At 43.4% G+C, this 27,862-nt stretch overlaps 1 protein-coding gene and 1 long non-coding RNA gene across 5 annotated transcripts in view; one reads left to right on the forward strand and one right to left on the reverse strand.

Annotated features, from left to right (window-relative positions):
• Nucleotides 1-403: 403 nt before the first annotated feature.
• The window catches only part of LOC117550651 (signal peptide, CUB and EGF-like domain-containing protein 1), a gene marked incomplete at its 3' end in the record, with an annotated part of 91,370 nt that continues 63,911 nt past the window's right edge, over nucleotides 404-27,862 (reverse strand). For 2 of the 4 annotated variants that reach the window (XM_034223124.1, XM_034223122.1), the window contains 9 exon segments: nucleotides 404-565; nucleotides 934-1,137; nucleotides 1,282-1,419; nucleotides 1,579-1,695; nucleotides 1,816-1,914; nucleotides 3,651-3,770; nucleotides 4,082-4,204; nucleotides 14,356-14,472; nucleotides 17,544-17,666. In XM_034223124.1, the coding sequence (XP_034079015.1) occupies nucleotides 404-565; nucleotides 934-1,137; nucleotides 1,282-1,419; nucleotides 1,579-1,695; nucleotides 1,816-1,914; nucleotides 3,651-3,770; nucleotides 4,082-4,204; nucleotides 14,356-14,472; nucleotides 17,544-17,666 (1,203 nt within the window). 4 annotated transcript variants of the gene reach the window in all.
• LOC117550652 lies at nucleotides 6,280-26,919 on the forward strand. The gene is made up of 3 exons (XR_004569678.1): nucleotides 6,280-6,544; nucleotides 24,868-24,979; nucleotides 26,860-26,919. It is a non-coding gene; the product is annotated as an uncharacterized LOC117550652 (long non-coding RNA).

The raw sequence follows: 27,862 nt of genomic DNA on the forward strand, positions 1-27,862 counted from the left end.
TTCTCAGCGGTACCACTGAAAATTGTTTATTTTAACATGGAACAGGAAAATAAGGTCTGAAACATGTTGTGTCTATCTAAAACAAATCTAATAGGCTTTCTAGCTTCTACTAAAATCTCTCACCAGCAAAATACCTCGACAGTTAAATGCCATTTTATGTTTCATTACTATACGATACAGTATTTAATATCATTATAGTATTACTATTTCAGCGATTAGATAAAATATAAATTATATTTGATGCAACTTTAGTTACATTTCCATGACTTTTCCAAAACTTTGGGAAAAATATTGTTTTCCATAACTTTTCCAGGGCCTGGAATTTGCATTTTGAATTTCCATGACTTTTCCAGGTTTTGAATGACCGTAAGAACCCTGCTTCAATGATGGGATGGGGAGTTACCTCCACACTGAGACACGTTCTTGGCCCCGGCGATGCCCTGTCCTTCGATGCCGGGACATGGCTCACAGGATAGCTGACCCAGCGTGTCCTGGTACGTCCCGGGAAGACACTGCACACACTGCTCCTGCTCCCCGCTGTAGAACGTCCCGAGCCCACAGCTCACTGAGGAGGAAGACAGTGGCAAATACTTTGGAAGAATACTTTTGTGGCTTGTTTTGAACTTTGTCCTGTTGTTTTATTTTATCAAACTAATTCAAGTATACACAGTCATTTTGTTCACCTAATTCAAAAAGGTGTTGTAATGCATCAGCATGAACTTTAAAATACACAGTTCTGTATTTTAAATTGTATTGTAACATTGTTATGCTGCTAGTTATCCCCCTTTAAAAGAAATGTACCAGTAAACTGATCCTACCTTCTTTACGTAAATGTAAGAGACTACAGTTACCTTTCTTTTGCATGCTGATAACGTAAACCCGTAACATGTAATCCGTTTCTCCACAAGCCTGCTAGTAGGACCCTGAACTCACCACACTTCCCCTCTCGGAGGACGTGTCCCGTGCTGCAGAGCTCGGCTCCCTCCAGTACCTTGGACGGTTTCTGGGCCACCTCGTACTCCGTCCCAGAGAACTGGATGTAGAACTGCTGTTTGTTGATGGACTTCCTGAGCGTCCGCATGGCGCTCTGCAGCTTCTGCTTCACCCTTTCCCGCACACACTCCACGTTACAAGAGTCTGAGGAAAAAGTGGTTTGGTGGTCAAAAAACGAATTCTAAAGGTTTCTTTGAAAAACACAGCCTGACACTGTCCATATTTTACAAACAATTGTTATTTTTCAAACTGATTTGATATAGACAAATCATGTAAGAAAGAACATACCTGATGCTTCTTCCTCTCTCATCTCCATCTCAAACTCAGCTGTGATATGGGAAACCTCTTTGGAAGGAGATTTGCGTCCTCGTCTGCGCTTCTTAGAAGAGTCGCACTTGAGGTTTACAAATGTTACCTGGCAGTCGTCTGTGCAAGGGAATTGGCCTCCTTCCAGGTCAAAAAGACGAGGAGGAGGAGGAGCAATATGTTTTAATCAACACAAAAATAACTGCAGTTTTTTACAATTTCACTTCAAATAAAAGGGTAGTGTGTAAAATGAAGCTAAACTCAGTACAATGTGTTTACCTTGTAGGTTCTGTCTGGAGGAGTCTCTGTGTTTCTCCTTGTTTCGGGGCCTCAGGTGACATTTGGCGTCTTTGATCTTAAACCTGGCCTTCTGCTTTATGGGTGCGGACAGCGTGTCTTTATTCATAAGCAGAAGAGACACTCAGATTTGCTAATCACCATTTATTATAAAAACAACAGATGTGTAAAGTCTAAAAGTAATATTTTGACTGATAGTAACAGAAAGTCCTACTGTACCGCCACAGGTGGGTAAAGCACTGGTGGTGTTCCTCTTCGGAGGAGCTTTAACAGGCTGGACGGGCACTCCACAGCTCAGTGTGTAGCTGTTCTCTGAGTCTGTTAGAAACACACACACACACACACACACACACACACACACACACACACACACACACACACACACACACACACACACACACACACACACACACACACACACACACACACACACACACACACACACACACACACACACACACACACACACACACACACACAGACAGACAGACAGACAGACAGACACACACACACACACATTAGACTACAGTGAGAAAAGAGGAATCAGATATGATGATGAGAGGTAAGGGAGGCTGAGAGTTTTCATTTCGTCTGATGGACTGCGTGACCGGGTCATCTGCTCCATCAAACATCTGTAAGATATGGAGGCATGTGTGTTTCACTTGGCACGGCGCTGGGCCACTCACAGCTCGGAGGATTAAGAAGAATTGTATAAACGCAGTAGGACCTTACTCTGCTCCTGTATTCAGAAACAACAGCCCAGAGGAAACTTGTTGAACCTCTATTGAGAAATTAAAACCCATGAGATAGATCTACGAACCCTGTTTTTCGATCGTGATGCGCACCAAGAAGCATTTCAAGTGTGAAATGAGGGATGAAGTTTTTGGAGGTCATAAAAGTGAGATGATTAAATAAGAGCCTGGGCTGCATTTAGCCACAGGAATTTACATGGCTCTCTCCCCCCCTGAAATTAAGACTTTGCTCCAGAAAGACAGGAAAACAAATATTTCACTTCATGCCTGAGAGCTCTCCATCAGTCTCACACCACGGCAGCCAAGTTAAACGAAGCAATGGGCTCGCTGTGGAAAAAAAGGCGCGATCAAAGAATGTAATCGATTTACAGATGTGTGTTAAGTACTATTGCAGGAGGAGGAGACGCTGGGCTGCCAGCCAAAGTGCTTGCACATGGAAAAAGAAACACATCAGTCTGAGTGAAGCACCCTGAGGAGTCAACAAGTACAGCAATAAAGGACGTTAGTGCTTTTTTTTAAGCATCAGAGGCACAGACAGGAGAGTAGGTACAAGGAGCTGTGATAGCGAGCTGTTACCACCAGAGGGAAGCAGCGTGTGTAGCATGACAGCTAAAACCATCTGGCTTTTTTTTTTTTACAGGAGTAGAGTAAACTTTTTTATTTAAATGCCATCAAGAAATAGTTTCCCCTTTTTTTCTCCCCATTTTATTTTATCTAAGTGATCTCCCACCCAGACCACTTCCAGATATAACAAAACTGACACAAATTGTAATCATTCTTAAAGTATCCATAGCTTTCTTAGATAATATGATCCTCTTCAATAAAACCTGGTCTCCTCTCCTTCAGTACATTCATTACATCAGCTTGGCCACACTCTCTATACAAAAGAACAATTTCAAGTGATAAAATAGCACAACATAAATTCTTTTGTCCTATTTTCAAAATGGTATATTTTATGTATTTATTAGTTTTGTTGTAAATAATTTTGGTATCCACTGTAAAAAATGAAAATACAAAAATCAAAAAACATATAAAAAAGTATCAACATCCTTAACTTAACAGCAAGGTCCCAATTTAAGAATTTGGTTTAAATTGATACAAATAAAAACAACTGACAAGGACAACCAGAGCAACAGTGTCCCAGTTTTTCAATCCAATAGTCCTTCATTCCAGCCCCTGAAGTGTCAATACATTGTTGTTAGGAAGTGTTGGATAAACCTCATCACTTTAAAACACCAGTGGTAAAAAGATAATTAATTTTTTCGAAAAAGTGTGACTTTAACTAAGTGTTTTTGTGTGTACCTGCGAGGAAGAGGGCGTTGGAGGGGCAGGAGAGTGAGCAGACCTCTGCCCCCCCGCTCTTGGTGCAGGTCAGCTGGGCTCGGGGTACTGGCTTCCCATTGGGCAGACACTTCACCGCCTCTGAGGAACACACAGAGTCAAATCACCATGACAAACACCTGGACACACACACACACACACACACACACACACACACACACACACACACACACACACACCACACACACACACACACACACACACACACACACACACACACACACACACACACACACACACACACACACACACACACACACACACACACACACACACACAGACACACACACACGTACACTGGTGTTCAGGTCTGCTGCGAGGAATCCACCACGCCTCGTGTGGAGAGAAGTGGACACACACACACCACATACACACACACACTTGGTGCTTACCGATACAATCCTTCTTGTTCCAGTGGAGCTTCTGACCGGGTGGACACACACAATCGTAGCCGCCCTGAGTGTTTATGCAGCCGTGCTCACAGCTCCCGTTACTGATGCTGCACTCATCAATGTCTGAGACACAACCACAGAGACCATTAGGGTGTGTGTGAATAACAAGACATTATAAAACAAGATATTAGCAAAGACAAAATATTGGGATTATAAGCACATGTGATTAGAGATATGAAAGACAGTGAAGATGTAACTACACTCTAAAAACGAATTCAGGCGACCTTTCACCTCCACTTAATTAAATGCATGGTTGCAAGATAAAAATGTGAGTTAATTGATTTAGATAAACATTTTAAGTTGCAAACATTAATTTATAAGTTGTGTTGACGTAATAATGTTGGTAATTACATCAACTTAATATTGTGTGTAATTTGAACTCTGATTTCTGCGTTAATTGACTTAAAACTAAATTCAAGTTGTAGTAAGTAATGCAATTGGCTTGATAACTTAATTGTTCTACACCTTGAGTTAAGGATTTCAAGTCCACTCCCACTTAACATGCCGGGACAAGTTCCGACAGTTAAGACAAATAGAAACATACAAAGGACATTTGAAGTTGAGTGTCATCTTTTGTCATTCAAATACAGTAGATAGCCTTGTAGTTGCACTGTATAGGTAAATTGCTGTTTGACCAAAATTAGCAGCCTTTGAACTGTGAATAGTTCTGTGAGAGGATAGAAAGTAGTAGAGGCTACTGTGAGAGTAAAAATACTTTGGTTACTATTGTGATATCGCTTTTTATTCAAAATGAATCTCGCTGAAGCAGATAAAGGACATGCTTCTTGAGGTAGGATCGTTATTTAGAGTTGTCATTGAAATGCAAGTTGTTGGCAGTCCCCCATTCAGAATATATTCATTTAGGTAATTTCTCTTTTTTTCCTTTTTCAAAAATAACACAATACAATTGAAGTACGCAGAGAACTATAGCCATCCGCTGCCTTGTCGTGTACCTTGGAGAAAAGGAAGAGGACCTTTTCAAGGAGTTTAGCCACGTAATTAAAAATCTTGAAATAAAATAAAATCCATGGGCACAGTGTAAAAACACAGGACAAAAGCACTGCTCTCTATCAGTTACATTTTGAAGCATATTGCACTTTTGGCCACACCCCAATCCATAATATTTTAGCAACGTTCAGCATGGATAGGTGTTGACAGCAATGGCATGGGAAAAGGATAGTGTAACATTTGAAAAGTGGCTTCCGCTCTTCACTTAACCAGTTCAAATATTGTATGGAAGCAGCAAAAAAGAATACACTAAAACTTGATACACTAGATACACTAAAACTTGCACGGTTGTGATTGACAAAATCTGTCCACATGCATTTAAACACTAGGCAAAGTACTCAAAAGCACCTCTGTGTGTCTTCAGGACCACATTGCCATGATGACACACACATGCAGACTCAATAGGTGAAAACAATACCAGTGTTGCTTTAGCAGCTGGTAATAATGGCTCTGAATTCGCTAAGAGTGACAGTTTAAAAAGTATGCAATTACCTAATTCATTATCTCCTATGCGCTAACCTATTATTGAATGTGCTTCAAAAGGACATGAATATCGCCTTCATCAGTGACCGGTCCACCCCAGGATCTGACCATACGATGGCAACCATCGTGTTCGAGGGAAACAAATGAGCAAGCATTCTGCGTTAAATGTGTTCATACTGTTTGAAATAATGACTGTCGGCAGTGTAAACATCTTTGTTACATCTTGTGTAAAATGGATGTGTGTGATCTGCAGATTGGTGGCCATTGAGAGTTTGTTTCTGTAGTTTTACAAAAACGTTACAGATTTGACATATTTGGCACTGCATGGTTTTAATATGCAAAGGCCTCTAACTTCGTTGTGATGGCAGCATTTATTTGCTGTGTCCCCATTTCTATGGTAATATGGTTAATGTGTTTATTTATTATTTGTGGGGCAATTTAAATTTGTGTTATTTATCTTTTTTTTCAAGATTTAAATGAAGCTCAGCGCAAGTTCTATTTCATCCTTACTGACCGTCAGAGGCGGTGCTTTAGCACTGGATATCTTCCATCTCGCGCATGCGTAGGTCGAATATTTATATCAACAAAGTCACGTGTGACCTCGTATGACCCCGGAAGGCATAAGTTCCGCTGTTGTCAACGAGTTCAGTCCTTTTTCATCTTCTCGCTGCGCAGGTAAATACTTTTTGAGTAGAAGCCAAGCTAGCTTATTGAAAATTAAGATCCTAGCTTATCGCTACCTGTAGCCTTGTGATCGTCTCGATCGGAGCTGCGGGCTAGGAAAACGCTCGCCCTCCAAAGGCTGCGACGAGCTAGCTGTCCGCCCTCCCAAGGGAGGGGACTGCGGTGTTCACCGCTCGGACCCTAGGAGCTCCGGACCGGTAAAGAGCGGACGCTCCTGCACGTCAGCCGGTGAGATTGCGACCATTTATCGCTGATTGTGCTATCTATTCTCAAGCTAATGAGATAACTGTGTACAAGTTAGCCGGGGGCTCTCGCTAATTTGTTACTGCGCTATTGAAGGGAGCGTCTCCGCCCCCCTCTCACTACATACATTTGGTTCTTTGCCTGTTTTATCGTCCAGTTAGCTGAGTGTTTTCGTTCAAGCTAACCGTTACGGCTCTAGTGAAGGGAGCGTCTCCGCCCCCCTCTCACCGCATACATTTGTTTCCTTACCTGTTCTATCGTCCAGTTAGCTGATAGTTTTCGCTCAAGCTAACCGTTACGGCGCTAGTGAGGAGAGTGTCTTCGCTCCCCTCTCACAGCTCACAATTAGTTCCTGTTCTATCCCCAGTTAGCAGAGTGCTCTCGCTCAAAGCTAACTTGCTACAGCGCTAGTCAGTAGTGTAGTGGGCGTCCCCCGCACCCCCACTTATTTGGAGCATGATCTTTTTTTTAAGTCTAATAAATATAAAATCGTTGCAAGTGTATTTGTTGTAATAATGACGAAAACATAATACATTTCACAGTAATTAAAATAAAAACGATTTCCTTAAAAAAGTATGATTCATACTGACCCCGCGGTCACTGACCATAGTCACTGACACACCCACGGTGAGCCAGCTCGCCGCGCCCGCCGATTTTGCGGCAGCTCTTTCCCTCAAGAACACTAACGAAAAAGCTCTATAATGGCAGGCTAACATGTTTTACTTGACTTATTTTCTAAAAAGAATATAATTCACAAGAAGAAAGAGGCTAGCAGCATCGAAGCTACAAGTGAAGCTGCTAGTAATACATCAGAAGAGCCGCCTAAAGACGTGGATAATGCTAGCTAACGTGCACGTTAGCTGCGCTAGCAACGTTCCCCTGGCTAGCTCAAGCTCACCTTTCCCAGAGGTATGGACGGAGGAGATGTGGCGGAGGAAACAAGAGGCATACCCGTGGATAGACTGCAAAGCTGGGAAACTGGGCTGCAAAGTTTGTTCATCCATTTCGGATTTATCAGTCTTCAAAACCCAAGGTGTGTGTGTGTGTGTGTGTGAAAAGCAGCGCTGTCTGCTTATTTGCAATGTAGGCTAGGCCTAATCAGAATAATGTCAAGTCCAGATTCAATGTTGTTTGCATAAGTATGGCTATATTTTTCGTTTTGTTTATTTAATAAGTTCATTGAGCGCAGCGCCGTCTGCTTTTTGCAGTACAGTAACTAAAGTAGGACTAAGCATACCGGTAGTTTCTGTGGACCTGTCTGCCTGTTTTATGAGTGCACTGCGCGCATGCGCACTTGTGTGGCATTGTTCTATCTATCCCCAGTTAGCTGAGTGCTCTCGCTCAAAGCTAACTTGCTACAGCGCTAGTGAGGAGTGTCTTCGCTCCCCTCTCACAGCTCACAATTGGTTATTTTATTTAATCGTTTATTTGACAGGGACATGCACTGTAATGAACACTTAAGACATTTAAATATGTCAAGCGTAACAGTGCCAGATTTAGCTTTGAGCTACTTTCCATTCCCTCACATAAAACATTGAAGGAAATTACATTTTACAAACATGGTAAAAAACAAAATACATGATATGCAAGGAGTGGCAACGACATATAAAGTGCATCCATCCTCCAGTTAACTGAGTGCTCTCGCTCAAAGATAACTTGCTACAGCGCTAGTGAAGAGTGTTTCCGCTCTCCTCTCCCTGCACACAGTTGGTTCCTGTTCCACCCTCCAGTTAACTGAGTGCTCTCGCTCAAAGTTAACTTGCTACAGCGCTAGTGAAGAGTGTTTCCGCTCTCCTCTCCCTGCACACAGTTGGTTCCTGTTCCACCCTCCAGTTAACTGAGTGCTCTCGCTCAAAGTTAACTTGCTACAGCGCTAGTGAAGAGTGTTTCCGCTCCCCTCTCCCTGCACACAGTTGGTTCCTGTTCCATCCTCCAGTTAACTGAGTGCTCTCGCTCAAAGTTAAAGGTGACCTATCATGCAAAATGCACTTTTGTACGTCTTTTATACATGAATATGTGTCCCCGGTGTTCCAGGGAACTCACCAAGTGTCAGAAAACACAACCCTCTCTATTTTTCCTCTATACCCAAATCTCTTCAAAAGGGGCTGCAACGGATCTGATACAGACTGATCCAGATTTGAACACTTCTATGACGTCACAGAAGTGGTGCTACGGCTATTGGGCCAACTCCACCAATCAGGAGGAGACAGCCACGGACATTGCCGTTCGAAAGTGCTGGAGACGCTGTAGTACATATGCCAGGCCTGTAGATGGTGCTGTTCTCACAGAATCAGCCCATCAGCATGATCTGTTTGGTATTTTGAAAAATAAAGAGTATAAATATGCCTTATATAGGTATGGTCCTACACTATATTATTCAAATATAGCATGACAGGTCCACTTTAACTTGCTACAGCGCTAGTGAAGAGTGTTTCCGCTCCCCTCTCCCTGCTCACAGTTGGTTCCTGTTCCATCCTCCAGTTAACTGAGTGCTGTCGCTCAAAGTTAACTTGCTACAGCGCTAGTGAAGAGTGTTTCCGCTCCCCTCTCACTGCACACAGTTGGTTTAATACCCGTTCCATCCTTCAGTTAGCAGAGTGCTCTCGCTTAGGCTAACTTGCTACGGCGCTAGTGGAGAGAGTATTCTCGCTCTCCTCTCACGGCATAAAACCATTAACTGACTTCATTGTTCTCACCCCAGTTAGCAGAGTGCTCACGCTCAAGCTAACTACTATTGTGCTCACTCCCCTCCACTGCATATTTGTTTCCTGGCCCAGTTATTTACAGTCAGCTGAGTGCTCTAGCAATCGCTAGGTCTAACGGCTCTAACACTTGTATGGCTCCTCTTTAACCAGAGGATGGCCATGACCTTTGCCCCTCTTGTCTTGGCCTCGAGCATCTGAGGGAGGGCCTTTCGGAGGACCCGTGCATGAATTGCACCATCATGCCTCGTGCGGTAGGAGCTGCTAGACTAGCCGAGGTTGAACTACTAACTGAGGGTGGCCTTCCCCCTGCACAGTCGACTCTGCACAGCCCAACCTACCCATCTTAGGCGTTGGGCCGCAGAGGCTGCGGGTGCACCGCCCAAGAAGAGGACTAAGCCTGATAGGCTGTCCTCCAGGGTGGACCTACTCACTACTGAGCTAGCCCAGATGAAGTCACTCCTCTTGGCTCTCCATTCTGGTGCCCGTGCAGAGCACGCCGCTGCCCACCCGTGGCTGAGCTGGTTCTAGATGTGTTCTCGATGGCAGCTTCAGCCACTCAATTTGATGAGTAGGATGGGGAGAGCCCATCCCATGCTTCTGGGCCTGGCTCCTGTACCTCAGCTCATGGTCCCTCGGAGGAGGCAGATGACGGCTCCATGGGTACCGTCATTCGCATGGCACTGGCTCACCAGCAGCTGGATGCGCAGCAGCCCGAAACAGCGCCTGCCAGTGTGTTCTTTAGGCGCACTCTTCACAACCTTTACTCCCTCTTGTGAGTATCTGAGGGAGTTACATGCATGCTGGAGGACACTAAGGCTCTTTACAGTCTTACGTCCGATGGCCGAGCCCTGGCAGCCATGCAGGATGCGGCAAGAGTTGGCCTTGACCACACGCCAGCTGTTGAGCCTACCATTGCTTCCCTCATAGTTTCCCCTGACGAAGCTCTGAGGTCGGAGGCCAGGTGCCCTCGACTCCAATGTCAGGTCACTGATGACCTGCTCACTAAGGCTTACGATGCAGCGGCGCGCATGGGCCGTATAGGCAATTCCCTCTCTCACCTCATGCTCGCCCTCTCAGCTTCCCCGCAGCAGGATGCTCTTAGCGCTTCCTCTACCAGCCTCAGTGACGCCTCATTACAGGCGTTCGCTCTGATGTCTAGAGAGCTTGGGCGCCTGATGTCCACTCTCGTCCAGACTCGTCGCCAGGTTTGGCTGACACAGTCACCCTTATCAGAGACATGTAGGACTCTCCGTCCACCGGCTCACCCCGGTGCCCGCCATGGGCCTCAGCGCTCCACGAGGGGGCTGGCCCGCTACGGTCCTGTTAACTCGCCCCCAAGGCAGCCTCGGTATCCGGTGCCTAACCGTCGCCCCCCCAGAGCCAGGGGGCAGGGTACTGAGGGTCTGGGGCCGGCTGTTGGTTATCTCTCCCAGCAGCAGCAGTTCAACTATCGGGTAGCTCAAGCTTCAGACCCCTGGGTGGTTTCCACCTAACCCAAGGGTACAAGCTTCAGTTCCGACACTGGCCTCCAGTCTTCAGCCGGGTCAAGATGACCACCATAAGCGACCTGGCAAAATAAATCGCCCTAAACCAGGAGCTGTCAGTCCTCCTTGCCAAGGGTGCAATCGAGCCTGTGGACCCCATCTCACAGCAGGAGCCGCCTGGCTAGGCTTCTACTCGACCTACTTCCTGGTAAGGAAGAAAGGCGGTGGACTTCGCCCAATCCTCGATCTGAGGGGACTCAACAAGTTCCTAAAGATTTTACCTTTCCATATGCTGAGCACAGCGGACGTTCTTCGTACCGTGGCCAGGGGGGAATGGTTCACGTCCGTCGACTTGAAGGACGCTTATTTTCATGTGCCTATTGTGCCTCATCACAGGCAGTTTCTTCGCTTTGCCTTCAGAGGCCGTTATTTCCAGTTCAGGGTGTTCCATTCGGACTCTCCCTCTCCTTAGACGACTGGTAAATCTGTGCACCATCCCGGTTACAGACGATCCAGGACACGGCTCTCCTCTCTCATGCCGCCCGGCTAGGCCTCATGGTGAACATGGAGAAGAGTTGTCTGAACCCCTCTCAGAGCCTAACCTTCATGGGGGTGGCTCTGGACACAGTCACTCAACCAGCGAAAGCAGTGTTCTCGCCCCCACTCCTGGTAGACGTGATGCTTTATTCTAGCAGCAGCCGACTGGATAGGCTGTCCTGCTGAAACTTCTTTTTTTTCCCAGCTAGGTGAAGGCAGTGCTCTCGCTCCCGCTCCCTCTGCTGGTAACATGGGTTTAGTTACATCCCTTTTGGGTTCGGCGAGTAGGAGCGTTGCTCTACTCTTTCCGTTCAGCAGGTAGCTGGTGAAGGCTGTGTTCTCGCACCCCGCTCCCGCCTACGCTGCATCTGGCATTCGTTATTAACTCAACCAGTGAGCGCGGTGTTCTCGCCCCTGCTCCTGGTAGACGCGCTGCTTCATTCTAGCAGCAGCTGCCTGGCTAAACTGCCCTGTTAAATGTCCTTATCTAATCCACCTAGGTGAATGCAGTGCTCGCTCCCGCTCTCTCTGCTGGTAACGTGGTGTAGGACATTTACATCCCTCTCTGTGTTCGGCGTGTAGGAGCATTGCTCTACTCTTTACGTTCAGCAGGTAGCTAGTGGAGGCTGTGTTCTTGCACCCGCTCCCGGTTACGCTGCATCTGGAATTCGTTATCAACTCAACCAGTGAAGGCAGTGTTCTCGCCCCTGCTCCTGGTAGGCTTGTTGCTTGATTCTAGCAGGAGCCGCCTGGCTAGGCTGTCCTGTTAAACTTCCTTGTTTAACCCAGCTAGGTGCGGGCCTGTCCATCTGCTGCACAGACTCTGCTGTGGGACGCCTTGACGTCTCCCCAACAGGAAGGACCTCTTGTCTTAGTTGGAGAGTCGGATGTGGCACGCCGACCCCTGCCGCCTCCAGCTGTGGGTCTGGCCACTGGAGGGCCCGACCCACTGCTGAGCGACTGCATAGAGTATGTCAGGAAGACTATTCTCCAATGCCAGGGCACCATCTACTCGTAGGCAGTACGAAAACAGGTGGAAACTGTTTTTTTTTTTTTTACTGGTGTCAAGGGCGAAATGAGGACCCAGTATATTGCTCGGTGCCTACGACCCTTGAGTTCCTGCAGTCCCTCCTGGACGACGGCCGGTGTCCCGCTACCGTCAGGGTGTATGTGGCTGCTATATCAGCTCAACACACAAGGGCTGACAACAGCTCAGTGGGAGCCATAGGTTGGTATCCCTCTTTTTAAGGGGGAGCTCTGAGGCTTCGCCCCCCCGAATATCCCAAGGGCCCCTACATGGGACCTGCCCTTGATGCTGGATGCCCTATGCTCGCCTCCTGTTGAACCTTTGTTTCAGGCAGAACTGGAGTGGCTCTCAGCTAAGACTGCTCTCCTTCTTGCCATCACCTCAGCAAAGCGTGTAAGCGAGCTTCAGGCCTTGTCCATGAACAGCTTGTGTCTGAGGTGGAACTCAGATGGCTCAGGTGTCACCTTATGGCCTAACACAGCGTTCCTCCCTAAGGTGCAAAGACATATGTGCTGCGGCCACATGGGCATCCCAGAGCACATTCGCCAGATACTACACGGTGAATGTTGCCGCCCCTCACCCGCTGGGTGTGGTCCTCCTGCAGAGTCAGCCTAGGCCATCCTTATAGCAGGGGGAGTATTCAGACTTCCTCGTGACTCTGTTGGTATAGGTCATCCAGTGCTAAAGTACCGCCTCTGGTGGTCAGTAAGGATGAAATAGAACGATAGTTATGTATGTAACTACGGTTCTATGAATACTGGATGACCGCCAGAGTTTCTTGGTCACTCGGAATCTCGTGTTTCCGCGAGAAGATTCCATAGGACTGAACTCGTTGACAACACCGGAACTTATGCGGTCACGCGTGACTTTGTTGATATAAATATTCGACCTACGCATGCGCGAGACGGAAGATATCCAGTGCTAAAGCACCGCCTCTGGCGGTCATCCAGTATTCATAGAACCGTAGTTACATACGTAACTATCGTTCTTTCAGGAAGACTGGGTGTATATACATTCACTCCGCAGCTGCATATAATCAGCTCATCACAGGCGTTCTCTTTAACCTATTACATTTCACCTCATTCTCCAGCAGCCAATCAACGTGCTGCAGCCAAACTATAAAATGGTTCTCCTCTCTCCTGCAGTCAGCTGTGATTTCAGGTGTTCATGCACCTTATCATATGGCATGTGTCAATAAATGTTCAAACTAAATGAATTCTCTCCAGATTGAAACATCATGTGTTGAAATAAACAACTGCAGTTCAAAATAAAAAGTGAATTGCCTAATATTTTTGTTGTGGAATCAATTAATTTCTTTCTTTAAAGGCAAAAACATGAAAAAGCTAAGAAAAAAAACTATTGAATACAATATATTTGGAGCAACTTAATTTATAAATGGTTGTCAACTTAAAAACGTTTGTTCACAATGATGGTAATGAAGTACATACAACTTAAAATTCCTTTTAAATCATGTGGTATTACAAGTTGGAACAACTTAATTTTTGGAGTAATCAACTTCAAAACTTGTATCCCGAATGAGGGTAATTAAGTACATGCAACTTAAAATTCCTTTTAAATCATGCGGTAAAACTAGTCGGAACAACTTCATCTTTTGAGTAATCAACTTCAAAACTTGTGTTTATAATACCAATTATTAAGTAAGTGGTAATTAAAAACACCTGATTGTAGAGGAAAAGCCTTCTCCCCAAACTCAAATAACTTTGTTGCTTTAAGACAATTTCATTAGACGTTGTCTTAACTCAATAAACATTGATGCAAACTGTTGCGTTGATTTTCTTTGTTGAGCCAAGGCATTTGTTTTTAAGAGTGTATGACAGACAAACATGAGTGCTCCATATATGTTCTCTACATACCTCATCATTGCTACATTACCCTGTGTACGCTCCCCTTTACACTCTAAAATGTATTTCCCTTATTAGACGCATACACACAAAAACACACACTTTTCTACTCTACTGGTACTTCCAGGCCTGTTTGCTGTTTGATGTGAATCTCCTGTGCTGAGGGAAGTGGGATTCTCACCTCCGCAGTGTGTGAGGCCGTACAGGATGTGTCCCTTTTTGCAGACGCACTCATAGCTGCCAGGGTAGTTGATGCAGGTGTGGTCACAGGTCCTCTCAAAGGAGCATTCGTCAATATCTGAGCGAGACAAGAGACATCATAATTGAATAATCAAAATGTCACATAAATGTTTACCCATCATGGATAGTAACACTCATCCTCAAAATAATGTGGCTGACATGATCCTGCAAATGTATAACAGAAAGCCTGTGTTACTAACTGGAGACATATAGGAGCCTAAAATAGATCTTATTGGAGTCCCTATAACCAGAAGTCAGGATATCTCAATGTCTGTTGCTTCAATTTTAACTAATTCTTTTTTTCTTTTGACATGTTTTGCATATATATATATATATATATATATATATATATATATATATATATAAAAAAGTAAGGTTTGTTGCATCAGTTCAGAAATTCTTGACTATTTTAGGCTCACAGGTCTCATAAAAACATGCTATTTTCCCAAGAAGGTGTACCATACAAATGAAAGGAAATATGACTTAATCGTGGCTTGAATCAGTTTAATAAGAGGTTTTGTCCCGCTTCCTCTGTGGAAGCAGGAGTCAGCGGGATGAGTGGTTTACAGATATTGTAATCCTAATGACTCATTTATGGAGAAATACAGGCTGCTCACCACGGACTTAAGAGGTCGTCCCATTAATCACGGTGGACAGTATAGTAAACAAATACATGAGTTCAGCACTAAACTAGGACACAAGCTCATTCTAATAAACCAATCTGGAAAAAGTACTGAGCTGGAGGCAGCCCACATTCAGTGTTACGGCAATGTCTGTGTGTGAGTGTGCACGCCTGCCCGCATGTATACCAAATATTATTAACCTATCAGGAATGGAGGCCAGCGTTTGAAGCTCACCTGGTTTATTTCAGGCTGTTCCGCGGAGCTTTACAGGGGCTAAAAATACGCCATGTTATAATGGAGTTTGTCATGTGGAGGAAGTTGTTGAGGCCTGGATGTTGGCTCGGGTAAATATTCCAGGCAACTGTTCAAGTGAGGACTTAGAAATAGCTTTCCTGTTTCGAGCTAGCTCACAAGCGGAGTTTATACAAGCTGATCTGGGCACACTGGAATTGGCAACAGCTGTTGAATGTTAAAGGACATTTATAAAATCATTTCTGGTTTGTTTGAAGTGTTTTTCCTTGAGATATGCCCTCGTCATGATGACTTGTTTTGACAGTGATTATTGGAGTTCATCTTCTTCTGACAAAATGATTTCCTAAAAGGGCCCTATTGTGTCATTTGGGGGTTTTCACTTCCTGTAATGTGTTGTATAGGTTTTATTGCATGTAAATGGTCTGCAAAGGCTAAAATTCCAAAGTTCCCTCCAGAGGCAGTTCAGTAACATATGTAGGGAACACTTGTGCTTCTATTAGCTAGCGCTCCAACACATTGTACGTGATAGGCTAAGGGGTGGGACATCTCTCAGCAGTTGACCAATCACAACAGATCTTGCCAGCTAACCAATCAGAGCAGACTGGGCTCTGGTTTCAGACAGAGGGTGAAAAGGCGCGATCAAAATAAAGATCTTTTTGAACATTAAAGCATGAAAACATATGTCCTCTTAAACTTTTACAAAATAAACAATAAGGTGGAAAATTCGTATGCAACGATGGCAAATGATTGATCTCTGTGCTTAGGATTTCTTAGCCAGGACTGGAAAATCCTCTAGCACTGGCATGTCGTGTATCACCAGAAGCTATTTTCCCTGGAGAAGCTCATCAGCACTAAGAAAGGCTGGAAAATTAAAAGTTACATTTCCTTTTAAGGTCATGTTGAAGCTAAACAGTGCATCTGTCAATGAGTGAAACCTGGCAGCTACAGCAGTCAGTGGCAAAGGTGTGTCAGAAATAGACACTGACTCTTTTATGTCTTTCAACACTCAACACCACATTATTAAAGACTTTAAACGTAGCGACAAAGATGCACAGTTATTACAACACACGCTTAGGGATAAAAGCACCTCAGGGTTTTGTTGTTAATAAAAATCCGTTTGTATTTGTCTGCCTCACTTGTTGCAACTTGAAACCAAGATTCTGCCTTCGGTCTTACAAACACAACACAATAGCTCCTCCGTGTACGCAACACACTCACTGAGGAAGCTAGCTAAAATGCTATGACTCTGCACGACATTACATTAATGGGTTTACACGCATCCAAATCTTCACACTAGAGCAATGGATATTTAAAAAAACACTTAGACATTTATTGAAATATACTTAGTTATTATTGACTTTCTGTTAGCGTTAGACCAACAGGTCCACTGAGATGTTACTGTAGCCTCGCTTACACAAGGACTGCAGATGTGTGTATATTTCCGCTAGGCTAATGTCCTACAGGAACTAAAGTATCCCTGGACTCTCGGAGAGATCTAATTGATAATTATTTTCTCATCTTACTCCAGCACAGACGCACACTTGCTCTAAGGCTCCAGTTTCTTATTTACACATTTATTTCGCTGCACTGATCCATTGAGTTTGTACGGCACCGTTATGTGAACAATCAACCACGCGAGAGTCAGGGTTGGCAAAACGTAATGAATTATTTGAAAACACTTGCAATGTTTCGGCAAAGGAAGTTATAATAAATTAAAAAAAAAGATTAATAAATGTTTAGATTAATTTGTTTATGTTTTGAAATGGGTGGGATCAATCGGGATCAGCTAAGTTGTCAATCGAAAGGTTTATATTAAGCACTGACATTTGTTGTTAGCCTTTAAGCCTCAGTTCCACATTTTTCAAAGGAATTAAGTGTTCAATTATATGTATTACTTATGTTATCAATAAAGGGAGGGGTTACTTTTTTTCAATAACTACTTCCTGTTTACATTGCGCCATACAATTACTTGACGACGTTGCCATTAGCCATCGCTAGCTCCAGTAGTCCAGTCCAGCAGATGGCAGCAAAATAAGTTAACGTTTGATTCAAGATGGCGTGGTTCCTGCAATGCTTTATATATTATGTTATTATGTAATAATTGCATTGCTGTGAGCATCACACAAGCAGTAGGCCTTTAAGCTTTAGGTGAAACATGACAAGCAAGTCAAGAAAATATTTTATATGTTGATGAAACCAGTGCCTGATTGATGACAGGGATAATCTGTGTGATTGACAGCTGTCAGTTACTGACCTTGGCATGAGCGTTCGTCAGTGAGCAGTTTGTGTCCTTTCTGGCAGCTGCATTCGAAGGAGCCCACTGTGTTCTTGCAGAAGTGATCGCAGCCTCCGTTGTTCTCCAGGCATTCGTCGATGTCTGGGTGGAGACGATAACACATTTCAACAATCCATGTTTGTATATCACAGATTAGTTTGACATATAATATTTCTGTACATTTGATGCTATATGACAGAGAAATACTCAGACATACTGTATATACATCTGCTGTCATGTCATTTAACAAACACACTTGGCGGACTCCTTTTGTTTTGTTCCCTGTGATGTTCATCTTCATATTGCCTTTTAAAACTGGTTGCGAGCTTGTTTAACAGATCGGCAGCAGGCAGCGTGGAATCAGTGATTGGAGGTTGGCTCAGGGCTTGTTCATAGCGATCCCACTGTCTAATCCTATGATACGGTAGTTATCTGGAACTAATGGAGTCTAACTTCTGTCAGAGAGAAAGAGACTATCATTGAGTAATCTATAAAAGCTTCTTTTTTTTTTTTTTACTGTGGGTGACGACCAATGAAAGGGTTTATTGTCACCTTTTTATATCTGTCATCAACCATCATTATCCAGAACGAAACTGGAAAAAAATGTTGACAATGTTTTTATTTATTTTTTATTTTGTACGCTCATATTAAGGTAAGGGATAAGAAGCAAAGGTTCATGAATTTGGGACTTGTACCAAGTTTTGATCATGTCAGAGAGAGCTGATAACAGCCTCCTTTCAGCCTGATATATAACTATTTTTCAGTTAATTACAACGTGTAATAAATCATAAATCAGCAAGCGGATTTACAAACAACTCTAATACTGGCAGCACTTTGAGAGTAAAACATTGATTTCAACTACTTTCAAAAGCAGTATGAGAAGCTGTTAATATGCTGACAACAATTTACATATCTAACAAACATATAGACAGCTCTGATCACGGGAGCGAGTGTCTGTTGAATCCCTGTGGAATGAACCCTGTATACCTGAGCTCCAGCCCAGGTGTGATACAGACTTCCAGAGGAGCAGATTCTAAAATAATAATGAGGCTATAGCCCGAGGCAGCATGTTCAGCGCCAACTGCAAATCTGCAGGCTCCACTAATCCCAACCATCCAAACCTCACTCCCCTGCACATCCGGTCCTCAGTGCCCTCGCATGAACCCAAACTGCATATCATCACTTCTTATGAATACATTTAGCTTCTCCTCATCTCTCAATTAAAGTGATGATCAGATCATTCCATTTGCTGCTGGAGAAGAAGGTGAGATCAGGCTGTGGAGGTGGAGAGGAGCAGGAGGAAAGGAGGTGTGAGAAGGGACAATAGTCTGGCAGATTACACAGGCTAAGCCTTTTTTGATTGGTGCTCTAAGTGATGAATATTGTGAGGAGTTAACACCTAAATCCTTGAGCTGGGGAGTAACTCAGGCAAGACACCACGGAGAGAGAAGTAGAGTAGGGGGGGGAGAGGAAGAAGGAAGGAGGTGGGATACAATCAGTGCTGTGTAAATTGTGGCTTCCGACGCTATATGTACACTGCATTTATTTAGTCTTAATTTGCGTGTAACTCAATCAATTCAGCTATTAACGGGGTCAGGAGAAGGTGGCAGGAGCACATAGAGGTCCAGTCAACACGCACACACAAATGGCCCTCAGTGTAGCGTGATATGAGCCCTTATAAAACATCCAGTAACTAAGCCACTGTGTTTTTCCATCGGGTAGATTCTGGCCTCTCTGGCCTGATCCTCTCGCTCTGTATCCTCAGGGAGCTTCTGCTGAATGAACTCTTCATCTAAATATGGAGCCGAGACAGGAATCCACAAGGAGCAGGCCTCAGTAAAAATGTAGTAAACTGTATGTCCCGCTGTGCCCTGTCCGCGCACTTTTAAAGGGATTGTCCCTCCATCTGGCTCGGCTAAAACGGATTTCCCCGTTGGCTGGCGGGATGAAAGTGATGGAGTTTTAGAGCGGGACAGGTAAGTTAATGGCATTAGAAGTATTTAGATTGGTTAGCTCCTACAAATATATCTCTTAGTTTATTACTAAATCGCCTCTTGACTTTTGCCATTTTGCTGTAATTTTTATTTGCAGTAGATTACAGCTTATTTTGGCAATTGTTTGAAATTCAGCAACTTTATGTCTCAATAACAAAAGTCAAGTAAGTTAAAGGTAGAAAGTAAATGGGGGGGGGGGGGGGGGGGAAAGTAAAGGTTTAGGGAGGCGTCATTAAAACCTACTTTTGGGCCTTGTAATACAAAAACAGTTCTTGATCCCACCAAGAATAGGGAGCTAAAATACAGTTTAGCCTGATACCTACTTTGAGATGTATTACAACATGTTGTGAAACTTTAATATGCAAGTGGAAAGCCACTCTCGCAGCACTTTGATAGCAAAAATGTAATGATGGCTGTATTAATTTTTCTTTGTCTTTTTCCTATTTGACCCTCTTTTGTTATTCATGTCTAACCTGCAGCATCGTCTGCCAAAGGATTGAAATCAATAATATCCATATTTCTGTTATTTTCCTCAACAGTAGCTTGTCAGGCCATGCTGATCTCTATCTGTGAGACAGCAGGAGGGATGGCTAGCTGTGGGTTACAAACATACGCAGTCTTTCAAATCCTGAGACTACATGATTTTTTTATCAAGACTAGGCATTTTGAAGTTTTTCTGCTCCTGCATCTTGTGGATTGAAATGAATCAGATCACAAACATGGCCCAGAGACCACAGAAAGAAAAGCTTCAGGAGTGAGGAAATGTGGATTCTCCAACCAGGCATGTTGTTAAGAAAGACATATGCACAAACAAACAAACGCCATCCTACAACATTCCCCCTCTGCCCACATCGTCTCCGCTCTAATGCCTATGTAAAAACAGTGGATACCACCCCTGGTCTAACCCAACACAGACAGACACAGCTTCGTAATTATTCTGGCAGCCACAAACACTGGCAGAACCAGCGCTTTCTACCCACACTTAATGGCCACTCTGGGGATGACTGAGCCTTATAACGGGGTATATAATTACCTTTAATGGAGCTTAAATAAGCTTTGAGTTTAAATAAATACATTAAGCCTCCGCACATCTTGAAATGATAAAGTTTGGAGAAGAGGGAGAAGACAGATAAAAGCCAGTAAGGAGAGTGGGTGAAGGGGGAATGGAGGGTGGCCTGCCATGGGTGGCAGTTCTCAGTATTTCAGGGCTTGTTTTTACAAATGTTAAGCACTATTTTGATCTTATGTCATTGTGTTTACATGCACATCTTTGTTTTAAAGCACAAAGGCCATTTGACATGTGCTTATCCATCACTTAGTGTTGTCCATAGCCATGTATACTTGAGGTCAAATCCAAGTACAGCAGATCATAAAAAAGTATTTCAGAGAAATGCATCAACTTCCCTTTAAGTGTTACACCTGACAAGGTCACAGGAGCAACTGAGGCTGATGGGGATGTCATCTTTATATTTTTAAGGCCCATGATTGTGAAACACCCTCCCAGAAACGGATCTCAGAGATCGTTCATACTTCTGAGAGCCAACTCAAGACAGACCTTCTTAACTTGTCTTTTAATTTAAATGTATTCATTTTTATGATGATTTTTGTGTGTATTATTAATTAATTTGTTTTTATTTAGTCCTGTGTTTATTGTCTTCTGTTGATTTTAAGTGTGTTTACTGGTATTTAATTACCTTGGAAGGGGGGTTTGAGAAGCACTTTGTGACTTTTGTCTAGGAAAAATGCTAAATAAATAAAGTTTGAATTGATTTGATTTAAACAAAATTATTGAATAAATGTGGTGATTTTTTATGGCAGATGAAAATGCAGAGAATCACAATCAAAATGTTAACGCAATCCATCTAGTAACTGTTAAGATTTCCCTTAATCAGTTTAAACCTGGACGTGTTTATAATAACACAACATTATTTTCCAAAGAGCCACGTCGCTAGCATGGCTCGAGATGTGTTTTTGTTTGTTTAAACACAGTACAACTATGTAATTGTGAGAGAATCGGTGTGTTCATGAATGGGCAACTAGATGTCATCTTGCACCAACATCTGGAGAGCCAGAAGCCATCTTGCCTCAGGCGTTTGATAATGAGGACGCTCCTAATTAACTAATTAGCTCTTTGAACCAAGCAAAACAATTGTCTCTGCTTATTTCCAACAATCAAACAAATGTAAAAATCACACACATAGTCTTTCACACCAATGATTCCAACTCTAGTGAGTCATTTGTCATTTTCACTTTACAAAGATTGACAATCTGCCATGCGTTTCTGCACACAGACACACACACACACACACACACACACACACACACACACACACACACACACACACACACACACAGCTGTCTCCTGGGATCCATCTCTGACATTTAGTCTAGACGATCAATATCTTGCTCCAGCCTTCAATCAATAGTTTCCTCCTTTGCCAAGAGCAGTTTGTATCTCAAAATCTCACACAGCTTAAATCTTTTGCTGACAGATATGAAGCTGCATGCGTGACAGGGAATTTTCCCTGTTTCACACATCCAAATGAAGTACTTTTAGGGGCCTTTGAAAGCTACCCAGAATTACATTTAAGAGCAATTTAACGAGCAAAATGAAGAAAAAAAACCTGGCAAAAGCAGTCTATTCCCAATTGAACATAGCAAAAGAAAGTTGTGAGACTAAAAATGAAAAAAAAACATTGTTGACAGGAAATCATTTAAGAACAAGTTGTGAAACATGTTAATGGTCATTCAATAAAAACATGACATTGTATTAAACTTGTTTGTTTCCCAAGGAAATCGAGAATTCAATTGGTGTCGGTAATATCCAAGTAGGGTGCCATTAAAGCAAGAGTACAGCAACTAAAAGAGATCCAGTCAACAAACAAAAAACACATGATGAACTTCAGTGCACTTTCGCATTTCTTTCAAACATTACATTTTTCCAAACATAAAAAAGTTTTCTCCAATATATGTTTCAATTATTAACTCTTAGATGAGCATATTGAACTGCACGGCAACATATCGATGGACACGATTAATTCATGTGACAATAAAGGGCTAGTTAGTAGTATTAAGAGACACTAATTAGCAGAAATGGAAAATGGTGGTGATGGCAACACCAGCAGCCCTCTCAATTTGGTATCTCCCAAAGTAGTGTTATGGTAAGGATGGCCTGGCAGTGTTAAGCACATGTTTGAGGAGTTGTATGGCTCAGAAGAAAAAAGAGCAGGATTAAAATTCACTTTCACCACAATATGAAGGTAAACAGATTGAAAGGCCTCCAACACAATGTCATTTTAATTGAATCCCCTGGTATTTAATCAATTTCTTTGAGGGTATTCATTTTTTCCTAGGTCAGATATTTTTCAAGTGAATTCCTCACAGACACTGTTAGCTGAGGAGGATCACTAACATCCACTTGGGCCAAAGGAAACAAGCACCACACCCCCCCCCCCCCCCCCCCCCCCCGCCTGGTCCTCTGTGAGCCTCGGGGGCTGTGTTTGAGGAGTCTAATGTTTGGAATGGGTAACCTGACTCCAGAAGAGACCCTGATGCTGCTGCGGGGTTCAGCTGCCTGATAAAGACTGACCTTATTGATTAGCGTGCCGCCTAAAACAGCCGCCAGCAATAAGGGCAAAGTAAATGAACGCTAATTCTCACCTCTGACCCCGGCGTATAGAGAGAGGTCAAGCGCAGGGTGAGGATGTTATGTAAGAGGCTAGAAAGATGGAAAAAGAATCGACGGAAACTGGCATCTAATAAAACTTAAATTGTCACTTAAACCTTTTTTAGACTTACTTGTAGGAATGTGCTAATCATACCCCCAGGGTACGAGCTGCATAGCGAAGACTTTTACCAAATATAGTTTTACCAAATATTTGCAGTAAAAACCAATTAAATGGAATACATTTGCAGAAACCCGAACCTCTACAAATAATTATGGACTTAGTGCAGGGGATCTAGTTTTCTTGGAGAGCGCTGGTTTTCTTCGCTGGGTGTTGCCGGTGGATAGGACAGACATCAGGCCAGGAGGTAGCGTGTATTTATTCAGGTATTAAAAGACCTAAGCACGTGATTCTGTTTAATAACAACGGTTCCACAGGGGCATGTGTGCCAAGGGAAACTCAGTTTTACACAACAATAAAACAGCCAGTGATCTGGACTAGAGCCAAGACTGCTGGCCGTGGTGCAGTCATGTAAGGTGATGGAGAACATGGCACTATGACAGGCTCAGTGCGGTTGATGAAAGTGGACACTGATGGGGTAATTGATGACTGTGACTCCTTACTAATGCGACAGGGACAGACAGATAAACAAATATGCAGGTGTTGCAATAAAAAAAGGACAAACTGGTAAGAGAAATCTGAACTTCTTTAAAATCTATTGTAACATCATTTCCAAAATATTCGCATGAAGTCTGACCATTTTCTGGGACTAAACATTAAAAAGCCTCGACAAACCAGAGAGCTGCTGTGATTGCCCTCCGTATAATTTGCGCGACACATACCACCATACAACATATACGACTGTGTCTGCTAGCGCCAATTTCTGTGCAACTTCAAGAAAGGTTCGACAAAACATTCTTTCCTCCATCTCCACCACAACTAAAGGGAACGAGTGCAGTAGGCATTTGTCCTGGATTCGGTGTTACCACAAAGGTTGCGATGTCCAGGAATCTTGTAGCTTGTTACAGCTCCAGATTAATTGTGAGCTTTAACATTTAAAACTTACTTTTGGATTCTCCAGAAAAAAAATCTATTTGGATTTGGAACCAGACAACCGTCTCTGGGTTTGTTAACATGCATTAGTGGTCATGGTATTCTTTTGTTAGAAGACTATTAGCTGCTTGCTAAGTGGATATGATCAAGTCCTTGTCTTAGTTTGATATGACTATGTGTTTGTGTGCTTTCAGGTCTTTTCAGGTAGAAGAGGAATGCAGGCCAGTGGGGACGTGTTTCAGGTGCCACACTGTGCACTGTACCATTCCCCGACCACACGCTATCCACAGAAACACTCATACAACTGCAAGAACACACACACACGCACACACTCTCCATTAAGCTTATAAGTACACCAAATATTGACTAACATGCAACCGACTAAATGTGTGCCAATTAACCCACAGAGTGACATACACACACACACACACACACACGTACACGCACACACACACAATAACTCATCCATACTCCGGTGTGTACCTTCTAATCATACATCTGGTAACTGTTTTTAAAAAAAAATCTTCTTCCCTTTTCTCTACCTCTTTTTTCCTTCCTCTCTCCCTCTCCCTCCCTCTCTCTCTCACCCAGTTGTCGGCACGAGAGCCCCGTGATGAAATGCCTCCTCCAGTCGGCGTCTGTCATCGTGAGAGGCTGAACCGACTCGTCTGTCAGCGCAGATGAAAGGGCGTTTATCGGACTGGTGGGTTTTAAACATGCCCTACATAGTTTATATTGAAATGATTATGATAGACAGGCACGGCAGGGCACATCCTCTTGGCTCTGAAGCAAGGTAGATACAGACAGGGAGAGAGAGCCGGGTGGAGAGGGAGCTGTCTGCCTCTATCAAGCAATTTAGTGGCACATTAGATGAGACCACCTCACAGCGTGGCACTTATCTAGCCGCTAACTACTATGTTCAGTAAACTACTAACTGCCGGCACTTATACTACAGTCTGTGCAATACATAACACAACTGTGATAACATGTGCCACCAGATCTGCTACATACCCACACAGATAGGCTTCAGCAGGATATATTGATTAGCACTGCGGGTCTTGGAATTGACTGAATGCTGTTATTCTGTCCTCATCAATAAAGAAAGAAGTAAAGCACAGTGATCTAACAGCAAGATGGGACCCCTTTTGAATACATTAGGGTAGGGGTTGAAAGGGCCGACAATTTCACTGCCACTTCCGTTATTCAAATCCAACCATGGGACCTTTTTTTGCACACCATCCACCCTCATTTACTGTCAGCATTATACCGCATTTGGTTGAACTGATCCTTTGAAGTGAATGGGAAATATAAAGTGTGATACATAATGATGAAAACTAAAAATGATTAAGGGCAGTAAACCCATAATTCAAATGTATTTGTTCATCTTAAACCACAGCCAAGATTTGTTGACAGTCTATACTTGCACTACAGCACATCATAGTCTTGGTCTAGCTGAATTATTGCAGGGTGTCGGACAGCATAGAGAATGTGTGTGTACAGAGAAGTGTTAAGTTTGCATCAGTTTGAGTGCGAGTCCTCCTGGGTGATGGATACTGATCGATGTGCGCTGCCTGCTCTGTGTCTCTCTGCACTGATCCCTGCTTTGGGATTTATGAAGCCTGGGGGCTGATCCACATCCAAATTATGTGGGCGGGGCACAGCTGGACTGCACTCTTATCAATCTTCCCCACTCAACTCAAGCTCAAAAAAAAGGGGGAAACTTTTCATTTTTCTACCACTGTTTTGTCAAAACCACATATCACCTGGGGAGACAAAGTGGAAGTGTCGGGCCTAAATCTGACATCAGAGCAGCGGTGGACATGTTAAACCGAGCATGCCTTTCAGTAGACAGTACTACTATATGGGTTGCTAGAGCCAAATGGATGGCCGCATGAACATGGCTTTTACATTTTAAATATGTAATGTCCTCACATGAAATCTTCATCAAAGTCAGGCTGTTTGAGCGAAACATTTCCATGTAAAGGAGTGTTGGTCTGGATGGATGTAAACGGTCTGCAAAGGCTTTAACCCAAAAGTTCCCTCCAGAGGGAGTTTGTCACAAACACTCGTGCTTCTATTGGTACTGTACGCGCTCTAACGCATTGTAATTGATAGGCTAAGGGGCGGGAAATCCTTAAGAACAATCACAACAGAGCCAGGGGGGAAAGAGGTGCTGCAGCACAGGCAGTATGAGAAAATTAAGGCACCGAAAGCATGTAAACATGTCATAGTAGAGGCACACAAAACTAATATGAAACCTGAACATTTGCATAATATGACCTATGACTCACAGTTTATCATTGTTACCATAAGGATGAAGTTCCCTTACCTGACCCTAGCCCCTAACCCTAACCATGACCTTTCCCTGAACACAACGTGCATAAACTTAACCAAAACTATATTCTTAGTAGCCTTTAGTGAGGTCCCGTTTCATTTGCAATGAAGAAGTGTTTTCAAGCTTGATAAGAAAGTAAAAGGATAATATACAGTTGCAAGAAAAAGTATGTGAACCCTTTGGATTCTCCACACATAGCGTTGTGTGTTCCTTCCAAACAACTCAACTTTGGTTTCATCTGTCCACAGAATATTTTGCCAGTAGTGCTGTGGAACATCCAGGTGCTCTTTTGCAAACTTCAAACGTGCAGCAATGTTTTTTCTGGACAGCAGTGGCTTCCTCCGTGGTGTCCTCCCATGAACTCATTCTTGTTCAGTGTTTTACGTATCGTAGATTCGTCAACAGAGATGTTAGCATGTGCCAGAGATTTCTTTAAGTCTCTAGCTGACACTCTAGGATTCTTCTTCACCTCATTGAGCATTCTGCGCTGTGCTCTTGCAGTCATCTTTACAGGACGGCCACTCCTAGGGAGAGTAGCAACAGTGCTGAACTTTCTCCATTTATAGACAATTTGTATTACCGTGGACTGATGAACATCAAGGCTTTCAGAGATACTTTTGTAACCCTTTCCAGCTTTATGCAAGTCAACAATTCTTAATCGTAGGTCTTCTGAGAGCTCTTTTGTGCGAGGCATGGTTCACATCTGGCAATGCTTCTTAAGAATAGCAAATTCAAAACTGGTGTGTATTTTTTATAGGGCAGGGCAGCTTTAACCAACACCTCCAATCTCGTCTCATTGATTGGACTCCAGGTTGGCTGACTCCTGACTCCAATTAGCTCTTGAAGAAGTCTTTAGCCTAGGGGTTCACATACTTTTTCCACCCTGCACTGTGAATGTTTACATGGTGTGTTCAATAAAAACATGAAAACATATAATTGTTTGTGTGGTATTAGTTTAAGCAGACTGTGTTTGTCTATTGTTGTGACTTAGATGAAGATCAGAACACATTTTATGACCAACTTATGCAGAAATCTAGGTAATTCCAAAGGGTTCACATACTTTTTCTTGCAACTGTAATTATGATGATCATGTTGCATCCTTTTGTTTAGGGAAATTAGGAGCCGACTGATTTGTCTTGTTTGTCTACTTTAGTATATATGCCGATCTACAGCTGGATGGTGCTGTCTGCGTGTCCTGGCTGAAAGAGAGTGGCTGGGCAGCGTGGGCCTCACTGTTCAAACATCTTAAAG

This window comes from Gymnodraco acuticeps, unplaced genomic scaffold (assembly GCF_902827175.1).
Source record: "Gymnodraco acuticeps unplaced genomic scaffold, fGymAcu1.1, whole genome shotgun sequence".
Classification (NCBI taxonomy): Eukaryota; Metazoa; Chordata; class Actinopteri; order Perciformes; family Bathydraconidae; genus Gymnodraco; species Gymnodraco acuticeps.